The following is a 15,930-nucleotide window of genomic DNA, read 5'->3' on the forward strand; positions in this document are numbered from 1 at the left end:
TTAAATTATTGCTAATTTTGTTTGATATTTGTATCAAAATTTTTGCTGATTTTTTATAATAAATTGTTGAACAATTTTATGATTTTGTTGTACTTTTTTTATCGTTATGCAATTATTGTTATGCAATTATAGTATATAATACTATAATTCATTTCTATATTGTGTTCAAAAATTGATTGCAAATGGAATTAGCACAATTTATGTAGTATATAAGGATGCTGAATGAAAGATGAATTTCTTGTACAAATTCTCTCACAGCAGAAAATTGTTATGATTATTTTGTATATCTCTGAATTTTAAAGGGCTCCAGCTTGTGATGAGAAATCATGTAATCTGTAGTTTCATGCAGATTCTTTGTGGATGTTCCACTTCTTCAGACATTCCCAGAAACTGTCTATGGCAACGAATGGCGCCTGGTTAAGCCATAAGCCCCAGAGAAGCCTATGTATATATATATATATATATACATATATATATATATATATATATATATATATACTGTAATACTTCTCACAACAATGCTTTGTTCACCACTGATTTGGTTCAGGGCTCTCTTTTCCACTTTCTGCTCGTAATATGGATGGACTCAGAGAAATAATGAATTTACCTAAACAAAATGGCTTATATGAGGTAAATATGTAGTATGTTGCATATTAGTTCTTTAAGCAATTAGTCTTTGTATAAAAATGATTACCCTACGCAATTAACTCCGGAAGAATTCAACAAAAATATTGAAAATAGTGATTTCGACGAAGAACAAAAAAAACTTTCAACTGAGTTTCTCTACAATGATTGAAATTATGAACTAATTTGTTGAAAATAATTCAATTTTTGGCATGAGTTCGAAAGTAAGAGATGTTATTTGCTTCTTATCTACTTATCAACAACTGAATTATAATTTTATTTATTTTTAAAGTATACATATGCTTCCATTATTTTTTTTAACTGAAATTAATGTTTAGTTTTATTTTTATATACTTTCCATCTTTTCCTAATAATTAATTACTTGTTAAGATATCCTTGCTTATTAGCGCTCTGAATCAATCAATACAATATAATAATCAATTTAGTGTTTTTTTCTATAATAGTATTATCTACTAAAGAATAGTCAACTGGTACTCAAAATGTATGAAAGTATATTATAATTTTTTTTAAATAGAAATATAATCTGGTTTTCTTTCTATTATGTGGGCGGGTGCTTGTTAAAAAAACTTCTTACCAACTGAAAAAAATTATTACACACACACACACACACATATATATATATATATATATATATATATATATATTTGCCTTTGACAGAGTCAACTGGAGTAAACTTATGGGAACATTAAAATCTATTGGCATCGATTGGAAAGACCGCAGGCTGATCCAGAATCTGCATATAAATGTATATGGGACAGAAAGTTAGGATTTGAGTGAACCAGGGCAATACAAACAGCGTTGAAATAGGTAGAAGAGTTCGGTAAGGATGCTGCATGTCACCGAAACTATTCAACCTGCACGGAGGATATGGCTCGTCAACTTGAAGTCGCAGGAGATTTTTTGATCACAGGAAGAACCTAGTAGTAGTGCATGGCATCCCGCCTTAAGGCAAATTGCTGGAACTTTCCATACTAAAAATTAATTTTTTTAAAAAAGCTTTATTTTTTTAAAAAAACTTTGGAAAAATGAGATTTTTGAGAATTTTGTATTTTTTCAAAAGTTTAGACGTTTTTAAAATCAATTTTTTTGAACATTTTGAACTTTTTGTTTAAAGCAATAGTGCTGTGTGGCTTTTTAGAGAAGAAATATCGAAACGTGTAAGCGCTGTGTCCCAGACCAACGGATAAACATCGGTACGGAAACGCAAACAAAATTTATACTGACCGTAAATGTTTTTTATTTTTTTCTCTTTATTTCCGAAACCTCTAGACTTGCTTTCCCAAATATTCAATCTGTTCTTTATTTTATCAATACAAGTAAAATATTTTTGAATTATTAAAATCGTACGCTCTGTTCTTTCAAAAACTGAATTACCATTTTTGGCACTTTTTTCCCTGTATCTTCGAAACGGCTGCACCTGCCTTGGTCAAAAACTAACCAGCACGTCTCAATAGGAATAAAATGTTTTTTGATCCACACACACATTTTTTCTAATCGTAAGGTATGCCAAAATGTTCAGAAACCGTTGAAACGTAAAGGTATATAAAAAAATGCATTTTGAATTTTTCGCAATTACTCTATGGGAATTTAAAAATTATCACCATAAAGTATTCAGATGATGTCGTGATGATATCGAAAACGAAACCGAGCTACAAAGCATGATGAGCAGTATCTTTGGGTTGAATATACGGAATGGAGATCAACATCGACAAATAAAAAGTGATGACAATATCAAAACCAAATGAGATCCTGAGGATAATGGAAAGAAATCGAGAAATGGAAGAGGTGGATCATTTCAAATACTTGGTAAGCAACCTGACCAGAAACGGATACTGCACGAGAGAGGTCAGGGCACGTATAGCGAGCGCCAAGGCGGCATTCACGAAGAAGAGAACGCTTGAGCAAACTGACTCGACTTTCGAAAGTGGCCTATAAAGTGTTATGTTTAGAGCATAGTCCTGTACAGATCAGAGACATGGACTATGAGAGAGGCCGACAATAACTAACTAAGGAGATTTTTGAAATGTGGTGCCGGAGACGTATAGAGAAGATAAAATGGACAGGCAACATAACAAATGAAGAAGTCCTGAGAAGAGTAGGTGAAAAAAGGACTCTGCTTATAGCACGATCCTGAAAAGGAAAGGAAACTGGAACGGACCCATTCTTCAAAAAGAGTGCCTGCTACACGACGTAGTCGAAGGTAAAATAGAAGTTAAAGGAATGGAAAGAAGAAGTGCCCTTTTGAAGTTGCGTATATACTATAGTAGATTATATATCTATGCGAAATAATACATATCAAATATTATTAGTTATTTTTTCAATATAGTTCAAGAAATGTGAAATTTCTTTGCATTTTTTACTGATTTTTGGACAATACTTTAAAAATACGTTAAAAATTTAACTTTAAAACAACAGACTGATACTCTGAATATGACGGGAGAGCAAGGATGAATACAATTCGGCTCTTACGATATCATTCAGGAAAGGTTTACGACGCAATTTTGAATATTGTAAATAATGAAAAATTAAATCAAATTAAAATTTAAAAAATCCAACATGAAATACGAGTGTTATGAGTTTAAGTTTTTTTAAGTCCTCTTAGCATGATTTGCTCAATAGAATAATAAATGGCATAATAACTAAGTAAAATGTTTTAAAACCCAAATATTAATATTGCACATACGTTAAAAATAATTGAAAATTTAAAAATATTTGATTGTAATCAACCCCCGAATTCCTTCGATTTTCTAAATAAATTTAAAATTAATGTATTTTATACGCTTTTATATTATACCTAATTTTTTGCGTACTAAATCCAGAATAATTAAACATTAATTTTTAAAAAATATGTGAATATTTATATAATTTAAATTATAAAGTGTTAAAACATGTAAAATTAATGGGGGGAAGGGCGCCAAAAAAAAAGTTGCATGCGGGCGCTAAGGACCCCAGGACCGGCCCTGATATATATTCAATAATTACATTTTATAAAATTACCTAACATGCTTCATCAAAATGATCTATTGCAAGTTGAAAGGTTAATCTGTGATAATTTTCACGTAAATAATATTTTGTTTATGATTAATGTAAATGTAAAGGTTTCAGAGGTCACACTTGAAGATTTCGTCGGTCGGCTGAATGGGTTATAAGGGTACTAATACACATGATTAGAGGAGCCGGGGGACGTTTGTCTATGTCGATATTAATCGTAAAAATTGTCAAGTGCTGGTAAAAGTTACAAGGTAATAAGTTATTTAATTCTTAATTGAAAACTTTAGGAAATTTTAATGCTTTTCAATAACAATACTATCTATATTATGTTCTAATATACGGTCGGATCATTTGTAGTCAAACTACTTCTATATATCGTCTATAATAATCGTAAAAATTCTACTGAATACAAAACTAATTATACATCAACAGAAATAGATTATCTACATTGCCTAAATATAGTTCTCATACTAGTGACAGACTTAAAAGTTCATGCAATCCAATAGACAAAAAAAACTATTTTATCATTCAATAATCATCATCATTATTTTTTTTGAATATGTATTGAATTATATATTACTTATTCGGAAATATTAAAGAAAAATTTCTTTTCGACACTTTCGCAGAAAGTTTTTTTCTCGACCTATTAATTAATGATCAATGATTACATTTATATCTATTATGAATTTTATTATAGCTGTTCTTAATTAAAAAAATATTTTTTTGCTTGTTTTCTAAGTAAAAATTTAATATTTTTGCCCAAATATAGACAAAATTAAGCATAATGAAAAATTCGTAATTGTAAGATAATATTATATTGAAATTTGCAGCAAAACAACTTATTTTATAAAATAAGAATACTTGTTTTCAAGTATTTATTGTTCATTGTTATGTCTAAGTACTTATTGTATAGTTATTGCTTCAATGTTCAAGAAACATCAAGTGTATAAATATTCTTAAATACTTTGCTTTTGTTATATATGCGTGCCCCAATTAAAATATAAATACGCAAAAAGTTAAAATGAGTAATTATTTGCTGAAAAGATAAAAGTGAGAAAGCATGGTCACGGGCGAGACAAACTCGTGAAAATTTTGAAATATGTACTAAGTCTTATTAATTTTACAGAAAACTTGACCCAAACATTTATTTTAAGATCTCTTACATGATTGAAGGCAAATTGGCAAATTGCTGGAACTTGCCGCACCGAGTTCCAGCAAAGTTTTGAAAAATTTAGCCAGTTCTTCGTTTCGTCAATATAATGTTTTTTCAATCATTCAAATCCGACGTTCCATTATCTCAAAAACTGGATTAATATTTTTAGCATTTTTTGCTCCGTATCTTCAAAACGACTGGACCTGCTTTTGCCAAAATCTAATCAGTACGTCTCCCCATCAATACCTATGTTTTTTGAATTGTTCAAATCAATTGATCCGTGTTTCCGAAATCGTCGGCGAAAATTTGTATCTGCACACATACAAACATATACATCCATTTTTTCTAATAATAAGGCCAAAATGTTCGGAAACCTCTGAAACTATTGTCGGACCCGTTTTTGCGATTACTATAACTTGACCCACGGTAAGTAAATAATCATTATAATCAATTTCAACATAACAATAATTTAATGAAAAGGATATTTCATTGAAACGATCAAAATAACAAGGTGTAAGAACTGACAGATAAGCAGCCGGATAATTGATTTCATTCGTTTACTTTTTCGGGGATTGGAATCTAAGGCGGCAAAACTGATTTTGCAAATATATATATACATAATATACATACTCGTATATATATATATATATATATATTATATATATATATATATATATATATATATATATATATATATATCATCCAGTTATCTGTAAGCGTCCGATTTGAATTTTTAATAAACTTCAAAATGCTCTCGTTGCAGATATCGCATCAGTTCGTCAGTTCGAAAGTCGACGCTGCCATGGTCGGCTGTCGTCTAGCACGTGTGCCTTAATAACGCGCCGGTTAATATATCCTATCCATTTAATGACAAACTGTTATTTATTAACTAATGTGATTTATTAATGGTGATTTTAGAAAAAATATTATTGAACAATTTATATTGACTGTTATATTGAATAACTGTTACACGGAATGCAGATCGAAGTGGATATTATTACGTGGTTGTTGCAGCCGTTGACTATCATTGTTTGCGGACTGGTCGGTTACGTTTACTTATTTAGGGAGCAACGCGGACGAAAGAATGGACATTATACAAATCCAGGTAATCCATAATTTTACTTTTGAAATGCATGCAATTAATGATGTGTTTATTTTTATAATCCAAATGTGTAAATCGGTAAAATGTTATCATCTCGTGAATCTTGAATAGTCAGTAAGGGTTGAAGATTCTTTTTGAAACTGCTATAAGGAAATAGATGCGCGATAATCTAAATGTACTAACTTCAATGTCCCAAAATTTTGGTCATTATTATTCTTTTCCTTGAACAATAAATATAAGGATTGAAGCTTTTTCTTGGGCTTAATCAGTAGTAAAAAAGTATTATGACAATTCATTAAAAATTGCTTCCACATAATAAAACTATTAACAATGCTATTATTGTTATCAATCATTTTATAAAATTGCATATTCATTCTACTAATTTTATTACACGTGCAACTATTTATTTTATTACATTGATTTCATACAATATTAGCTAACGTTTTCGAGTTTTATTTTGACTGCTCATCATCGTAGGTTCACGGCCGGGGTCAACTCTGGGATATTGTTCGATGTCATAAAATGATAGAAAATTTTGGTTTCTTTAGAATATTATTAAAAAAAACAAATGACTCTTTGCTAAAATACTCGCTATTTATAACATCGTGATTACATCGCAGTTTAATTTATAATTTTATACTGATATAAAATATAAATAATAATAAGTTTTTTTTGATAATTAATAAGTTCTTGCCTGTCATAGTAATAAAATAGCAAAATTTATTCGTAGAAATATCACCTAATAATTTGTCTTGATTTTTATTATAAATAATGGTTATTATATTATTTGTGTATTTATCATCATATTATAAGAGCTTTTATGAAGTCTTTTACACATCGTATTTAAATACATAATTGTCATTGAAAGCTCTTTTATTGTACTTTAATTTCATTTAACATTTTGAATATGATGGGCTCATGTTTAATAAATTGACAATTCAATGTATGCAGTTTAATATCCAATGTTTAATAATATTCATATAAAACAAAAATAAAATAAAGAAGAATAAAATTTAATCAGTATGAATGATCTAATAGAGTTAGATAATAAAATCAATTTTTGCCAACTGAAATATAATTTTTGTGTAATAATATAATTATTTTATCGCAATAAAACTTCAGGCATGTTTTAAAACTTCAGTTTTCGAAGATTTATTATTTTAATTTAAAAAATGCTACTCTAATAACAAATATATAATTAGCTGTATTTTAATATAAAGTACACTTTCTAAATAGTTTATGCTTTAACGGGCTCTTTTCTAACTAGATACTGTACACAAATTGTTACTAATTTTATATATATTTTGGACTAAAATGATCAGTTACATTAAATTTGTTCTTTAATTAGAATATTCATTTTTTGTATATGAATATAATTTAAATATAATTTTCTTTGCTCCTATATATATATGTTAAGCCACTCAATTTTAAGTCATTTTGATATATATCTAGAAAGCAGAAAATTTGCAAGAAAAATATTTATTTAAATAGCTTCATTTACTACACTTTAAGATTTAAAATTAAGTAAATAAAAAACGATAGGTTTAGTATGGAATTCTAAACATACATTTGTGAAAAATGAATATAAACCATTAAATAATAATCGCTATTATAATATTTTACAAATGTGTTCCATTGGTTGAAAATAGAATCGAAAATATTTACATTTCAATTTACAACCGTTTTAATCAAAACATTGAATTCGTGTCGAATCAATCGCACAGCACAGATGCGCGATTCCAATATCAGTGTCTCGTGCTATCTGAAAATAATGAATATATTTTTAAATTGATTAATTAATATATTCTCAGATACCTTATCACCTTAAAATGTATGTAAAATGAAGCTGACTTTCGCCGATAGTATTGCGTAGGTTAATGAATGTTTTAAAATGATATAATACTTGGATAATGACATCAGAATATTTCATTTCATCAGTTATTGGTTTCAGTGGTTTTTATATTATAATTAATCCGGATGTTCTGATTGTTCTGTATTGAAATATGCTAATATTTAAAATATTTTTTATAACATAATAAGCATTAATTCGTTTAAAATTATTCAAATTTTTGGAAAACATTCATCGCTCTTTGGATTTCCAAATATTTATACACTAGTACGACAACGCAAATTGTTTAATATAAACAAATTTTTAATGTTACGATTTTTATAATAATATTTTACAATCTGATCATTAGGCTATTTTGAATAATATTATACTTTCACAAACGTAATCAATTAAAATAGTTCACAAATAGTTTTAACTTCCCGTTTTCATAAAAAAATCCGATTCGCCAATTTTATATTTTCTGGACGTTTCAAGCCATTCTGAATCGAATGAGTCCAAATTTTGAATAAGTATGTGTGTGTGTGCATGTGATTTTTTGTCTTTTATTTTGGGTTAAATTCATGATGTTACATACTCACATACATATATCTATAATTATGTTTCTCACGAAATTAACCCTAATTATAAGTTCAGCTGACTTTCGCCGATAGTATTGCGTAGGTTAATGAATGTTTTAAAATGATATAATACTTGGATAATGACATCAGAATATTTCATTTCATTAGTTATTGGTTTCAGTGGTTTTTATATTACAATTAATCCGGATGTTCTGATTGTTCTGTATTGAAATATGCTAAATATTTTAAAATATTTTTTATAACATAATAAGCATCAACTCGTTTAAAAATTTATTCAACATTTTGGAAAACATTTCATCGCTCTTTGGATTTCCAAATTTTATACACTAGTAAGACAACGCAAATTGTTTATATAAAAACAAATTTTTAATGTTACGATTTTTATAATAATATTTTACAATCTGATCATTAGGCTATTTTGTATAATTATTATACAGTCACAAACGTAATCAATTAAAATAGTTCACAATAGTTTTAACTCCCCGTTTTCATAAAAAAATTCGATTCGCCATTTTAATATTTTCTCGACGTTTCAAGCCATTCTGAATCGAATGAGTCCAATTTTGAATAAGTATGTGTAACAGATTTTTGTCTTTTATTTTGGGTTAAATTCATGATGTTACATACTCACATACACATATCTATAATTATGTTTCTCACGAAATTAACCCTAATTATAAGTTTACAATATATATATTCTTTTTAACCTTTCTCTAAACTGAATTGAAATATTAAGCAAGCGAGCAATTTCTTTGAATTATGACCAACTTTTGTTCACGCGAATTGCTTCGTATTTTTATGGGCAATTCTGCCGTAAACTAGACCTATGTCAAGAAAAGGCTATGTTACGCTGCGTTTTTCATATAAAATGGTACTGAAACCTGTCAACATGCTATGTGGTTGCTGTGCAGTTAGACGTTTCAGATATAAAGCCTAAGAAAACGCACAAACGTCAAAAAAGCATCCGATTTGAATTATTAAAAAAACATTCGATTCATATTCATAAGCAGATGTGCTGATTGGTTTTTGGCATCAGTTGGTTCAGCTGTTTCGATGATACGAGGCAAAAAGTGCAGAAAATGAGAATTAAGTTTGTGAGAGAACAAAGCATTCGATTTGAATGATTTGAAAAACATTCCACTTGTATTGACATATTGAAATTGATTGAATTTTTGCAATGACAGGTCCAGCGGTTTCAGTGATCTAGAAAAAAAGTTTAAACAATTGCCATTTTGCGGTCGAAAATCAGATATTTGGACAGTCTGGATCAACCGACAAAATGGGTATCAAAACTTTCAAGAATTGTTCGTTGATATTTTTACAACTTTAAATACGCTATATTTAAATCAAATATGTTTTTATTCAATTTCGATTAATTACTTCATTAAGCGTTACATATAATAAGCATATATATATATACATATATTTAAAATGTACTAATTATCAATTATTTTACAATTCTGATTACGTGCGACTACTTTTGGTGAAATTTGTCAACACACTTTTTATATTTTATAATATATATTAATAAAATAATAAAATTTGAATATATATATATATATATATATATATTTATTTATAATATATATTAGAATACTTTTTTTTGTGGAGAATTCGCGATTATAATTGACAGTTGGCTTCTGATGCGGGAAGTCCAGCCGTTTTGTAGATACGATAAAAAAAGATCAAAAAACGTTGATTTTAATAAAAATAAAATATTACATAATAGAGTTTTTAATATCATATAAACATATTGACTAAATTTTGGTTTTCGTCCCAAAATAATAATTCTCGAAATTTATAATTCTAAACATAAACTTTTTTTAAATAGTATTTTTTTTACAATTTCAAACGTCAAACTAATTTTTTAAAAATGTACCATTTAATTTATCACAATCACAAAAACAACTCATTAGTTAAAACATATATAATACGAAGAGCTTTATATTTTTCTAGTACTACCTAATCTAATCGATGTTCTATAACACATCTAGAAAATCCAAAAAGTCAATAAAAATTAACTATTACACATGCCTTTTGTACAAAAAACTACATTATGCACGACTTGCTTGTGTTAGGATAAACTGTTTAAAAATCATTATAATTATTTTTTCACAAATTGGTACCTACGTTAAATGTTTATTTACATTATTGTACTACATTATAATGCAATTCACATTTATTTTGAACTTCCCGTAGGGTAAGTTATTGTAATCGTCCAAAAATCGAAATTTTTTGCATATGTTCACGTTTTGAAGGTTTCTGAAGATTTTGAATGTGTATGTGAGTATGTGTTTATGGATACAATTTTTTGTCCACATTTTCGGGCGCACTGATCAAACCGATTTGCATGGTTTAAAAAATTCGATTTTTATTGATAGGGGATGTGCTGATTAGTTTTTGGCAAAAGGTCCAGCTGTTTTGTAGTCAAGGAACAAAGAATGCAGAAAATAGAAATAGAGTTTTTGAGAGAACGGAGCATCCGATTTGAATGATCGAAAAAACATTGAATTCGTAATTGATGTGATTACAAATTGGTGATTAGTTTTTGGCAAAGGCAAGTCCAGCCGTTTCGGAGACACGGAACTACTTGTGCAAAAAATGGCAGTTTTTGAGAGAAATAAGCATCCGATTTGAATGGTTAAAAAAACATTCTAATTATAGCTAAAGTTCTGTAGCTCACTTATAGACTTCAAATAAATAACTTTAAGTTTGCAATTAAGTTTATATAATTCTTATAAATATTACACAATGTCCTTCATTTTAAATTTGACTGTTTACGTTTTGTTTATTTACTTTTTTGCAAACATATATAAGTTACAGTATTTATAACAATATATTTAAAAAATATATTCCTCAATTACTTTATTACGGTACGGAAAGTTCCAGCAATTTAGCTTGAGGCACGATGCCATACACCACTAGCTTATCTTCCCTATGGCAAAGATTATTTTTTCGACAAATATTGTTAATTCGACTTGGTGTTGTTCGTCGAATGAATTTTCGTCGACGTTTTCTCAGTAACTACTGAACCAATTTCAGACAAAAATTCAACCTTTATTTGATATTTTTTGAAAAATAACTGAAGCTATTTAAAAAATTTAAAAACTATTTGATGAAAGTCTATGAGGATGAGCGGTGAATAGTTTAGCGAGACAATCGGCTGAGCCCTTTCTTTTGTATTGTCCGAAAAGTGCATTGTTTTGTCATTTTTTTGCAAATTACAAAAGGTGTTATTTAACAAATGTAAATAATTGGACTTAATAATTATTATTGTTAATTATTATTTTTAGAATTTTATAGTGATGTTTTGTGTTACTTTTTTAATATCTTATTTCAGTCATTTAATATGGACAGGCTTAATAAGAGCCAGAAGTAATGTTATAAATACTTGTTTAAAAGTAAATAATATAAGGTTGTTCGGAAAGTCACTGCGTTTTTTCACCACCAGAATGTAACTATATTTTTTTGAACCTAACATCACACTTAAGCCTTAGAAATATTACATGATTTGAAAACTTATATTTTAAGCCTTGTGTGTAAAAAATTCTAATTGATTACATGCAGTAGTTTTCGGATGGTGCCACTTTGAATACGGAAAGAATTGAGCAGCATTTTCGAGATATTTTACTCTTTTGCTATAGAAAAGGTAAAAAATGCTGTTTAAGTCAAAATGAAATTGATCGATCTGATGTGTAGTGCCAAAATTGGTTTGCTAAATTTTATTCCTGGTATTTTGATGTCAAAGATGTCCAAGAAGTAAGGTTGAAGCTGATAAAGACGCAAGAAAGGCATTAGTTGATGCAAACCCGCGAATAACAATACATGAGATCTCATTGAGCTAAAATTTATCCAATTTAACAGTTTATTACCACTCAAAAGGTCTGGGATTTTCCTCGAAACTCAATGTATGGTTCTCATAGAAAAAAACGTGTGTCGTCGCACTGGCGTCTGCGATTGCCTCTGAAAAGTCTTGAAAATTATCAGGTTTTGAAGCGAATTGTTACTAGGAATTTCAAATGGGATGTAAGGAATACAATACACGCATTTGCTCATGAAACAAAACAAGAACCTACTCAAAACAGGTGCAAAGCTGAAATTTGACAGAAAAAGATGATGCAGTATGTTTGGTAAGATTTTAAAGGAGTTGTACATATTTCAGCTTTTTCAGGATAACATAACGGTTAATTCGGATGCCTTATATCATTAGCTGAATGAACTAAATGATATACTTCAATGGAAAAGGTCAGAATTAACCCACAACAAGGCATAGTCCTGCATCAAGACGACGCAAGACCTCACAAAAGTTTGGTCAATCGCCAAGAGATTATAAAGCTTGAATGGGACCCAATGATACATTCATCATATTCTCCAGTCACTGAAAAAATTTTTAGGCGGTGAAACCTTTACCTCAAATCAGCCTGTCAAAAAGCACTTTGATCAGCTTTTGCCAATAACGACCAAAACATTTATGATTTCGGAATTATGCTAATACCAGAAATATGATAAAAGATGTTCGATCAAAACTGCGAGTGCATAATTTATTAAAGTAACTGTTTATAATACGAAAATTACGTGCAAAAAGTCTATAAAAAACGAAGTTACTTTTCACCAACCCAATTACATCGATTACAACAACCCAATAGTATCGATGTATAATTTTTAAATATATTCCCATGATTATTTGATAAGCAACTCAGAACACTGATAATTTTTAATACTCTCGCTATGCGTGAATGATACGCATTTTGCTAAAAATGTCATAATTAGCACTTGTATTTTTTTTAAATTTTCATTATAATTTCGTGTTTCTACCCGGAATCTATCAGACGATAACCTCAATAAGTCGGTCATGCTATTTCTTTTCGATTGCAATATCAAATCATTCAACTATTGAAAATGGTCAATGATAAATCGCGGTTCAAAATTTACAAATTAATTAATTTATTATTCAATAAACTTCTTTTGCGGAAACGATAACTTGAATTTCAAATATTTTGGATTTATGTTAAAACAATCTTTAATTTTGCAAAAAGTTTTCTTCCCTAACAATAATTCATTATTGTTTTCAAATCAATGTCAATTTGATTTCGGAAATTAATTGATATTAATTATAACATAATTAGTTACTTGCAATGAATTCTTCAATTATACTCTAAATTATTGATTTTTCTTATTGATACATATATTATTGAACAATGTGTATTAATTTGGCGTGAAAAATGTTTTCCACACTCTCTCGTTAATTACGCTTGTTAACATTTTGTATTTTAATAATAGTACATTCAGTTATTTCTTTTTCTAGTTTTAAACCAATTCGTATTTTTGACTAGTTTTAATATTCAAAAATCAGTTTTATATTCCATTATTAATGTATATATTTATATGAACAATTGATGAACAGTACGAATTATTATTACGGACATTCAAATTGAATAATATTGTTACGAGAAGAGTATGTATTCAAATTGGTCGCAGTTTGTTCTTATCTTATTTATATTTATAAGAAATTAATATTTTCGCAATTCTTGATAAAATATTAAGAAATATAAAGTGTTCTTGGACTTTGAATTGGTATATTTAATTCTGATATCTGTTTCATATGAAATTACAGAAAATGTTACATCACTCTAATAATAATTAATATCTCGATGGAGAAGATTATATTTTTGCCACAAAATGCATATTACTTATTTGATGTTTCAATTCATTCTGAATAGTTTGACAAAAGTGAAAAATTTTGTTGTACTTGCATCGAGTTTTTTGAACTATGGACCTATATACATTATATATGTTGAAAAATGATTGATGTGGTGGTTAAGGGTTGGGTCTGTAGGTTGTTTCACCAATGCTATAAGGAAATGGAATATGTCGGTCATGTCGGTAATTAGAATTAGTTGTTGCTATCCCAAAGCAGCTAACCATAAATAGGAATGAGGTTGGGGTTGTAGGTTCTGTTCTAATGCAGGTTCAGGCCGTCGACCGTAGGTAATATGTAGAACAAGTGGTAGATCCGCTCATCCAACACCTTTCCAACTATGGGGTAGAAATTGATATTAATACTGGTTAATAAGTTTTCTTCGGAAGAGGTATAGGTCAAAAGGTTTTTCTTGAACACTGATTTATTATAAATAGACAGTAACACTTTATTTGACTTTCATTACAAAGGACTCTTTCAATAGCTAACTACAGCTTATCAAATGGGTATCATAGTAACTACCTTTGTATTGCAAGACTACTTTTGTGTACTCTTTGTTACATTTTGCTACTCTAAATTGTACGGACAATTTCCAATGTAGTGCTGCCAGATTCTCGCAATAATCTTGGACTTCGAAAAATTATCAAAGTCAAACGGATAATTGTTTTATTCGTTATTGTATTATTGTACACAATAATATATACAAGTATATATATATATATATTTATAAGATTTAGGTTTATTGTTCGACGTTGAGACATATCTTGAATGTTGATGTCTGTTGCCAATTGTCGAACATAATTAAAAAACTATTTATTTATAAATTTCGACACGGGATGTGTATCATCATTCAGCTTTTTTTTAAATTTATACAGTAACTAAAAGAATTTCTACAAAGTTTAAAAAGATATTAATATAATATAATATATTAATATTACATAATATAGAGTTGTCATTTAGAACATATCATTCGGAGCACCCTAGTGTTGGTTTTTAAAAATGAATCTGTGTCATCTTCTATATATATAAAAATAAGTCGGGCTTTCCTTCCTCACGAAATAACTCCAGAACGCACGAACCGATTTCGACAATTTTGCATTCGTTGGAAAGGTCTCGGGCTCCGCAGGGTTTATAGCTAAGAAAATTAGTTGAGCATGGCATCGTGCCCTAATGCAAATTGCTGGAACTTCACGCATCGTAATTAAATATTCGAGTAATGAAAATAATCAATAATTGTTTTAAATAATTTCAAATAGATTATATTCTATATATATAAAAATAAGTCGGGTTTTCCTTCCTGACGATTTAACTCCAGAATGCACGAATCGATTTCTACAATTTTGCATTTGTTGGAAAGGTCTCAAGCTCCACCAAATTGGTGGTGCATGGCATCGTGCCCTAATGCAAATTGCTGGAACTTCACGCATCGTAATTAAAAATTCGAGTAATGACATTAGTGAGAATTATCAGAATTATGCTTGGTTAAGTCAACGAGCAATTCTTGCCGCCAAGAAATATGATGTACACGCACTGAGTTTCACCATTCAATCAAAAATTGCTGGCGATTTGGTGACATACCAATGATTCCGACTGGTTTTCCGTTTGACTTCAAACGATTGCAATTTCCAGTTCGCCTTGCGTTCACAATAATAAGTCGCAATGCCAATCGCTTAGTGTTTGCGGGATAAATTTCAAATAGATTATTTAGAAAATCATTGTTTTTCACATGGGCAGTTATACGTTGCCTGTTCACAAGTTGGAAAACCATCCGCTTTATTTGTGTTAACGTCAGACCAAAAAACAAAAAATGTAGTTTACCAAAAAGCACTTCAATGAAACGGATAATTTGCGGATTCACTTTCATTTATTTAGAGAAGTTCAACTAAAAAACACTTCATTTTTGTAATCGAAGTA

General features: G+C 29.0%; 1 protein-coding gene across 1 annotated transcript in view; it reads left to right on the forward strand.

Moving 5' to 3' along the window:
• The first annotated feature begins 5,592 nt into the window (after positions 1-5,592).
• Positions 5,593-15,930, forward strand: part of LOC113375617 (cleft lip and palate transmembrane protein 1-like protein) — a 30,564-nt gene continuing 20,226 nt past the window's right edge. The window contains exon 1 of the mRNA XM_026615549.1: positions 5,593-5,894. Within this exon, the coding sequence (XP_026471334.1) occupies positions 5,765-5,894 (130 nt within the window). The 5' untranslated portion in view covers positions 5,593-5,764. The remainder of the gene's footprint in view (positions 5,895-15,930) is intronic.

Source organism: Ctenocephalides felis, unplaced genomic scaffold (assembly GCF_003426905.1).
Source record: "Ctenocephalides felis isolate EL2017-DRISC unplaced genomic scaffold, ASM342690v1 CF-g0.4_SCAFFOLD_01886, whole genome shotgun sequence".
NCBI classification, from domain to species: Eukaryota; Metazoa; Arthropoda; class Insecta; order Siphonaptera; family Pulicidae; genus Ctenocephalides; species Ctenocephalides felis.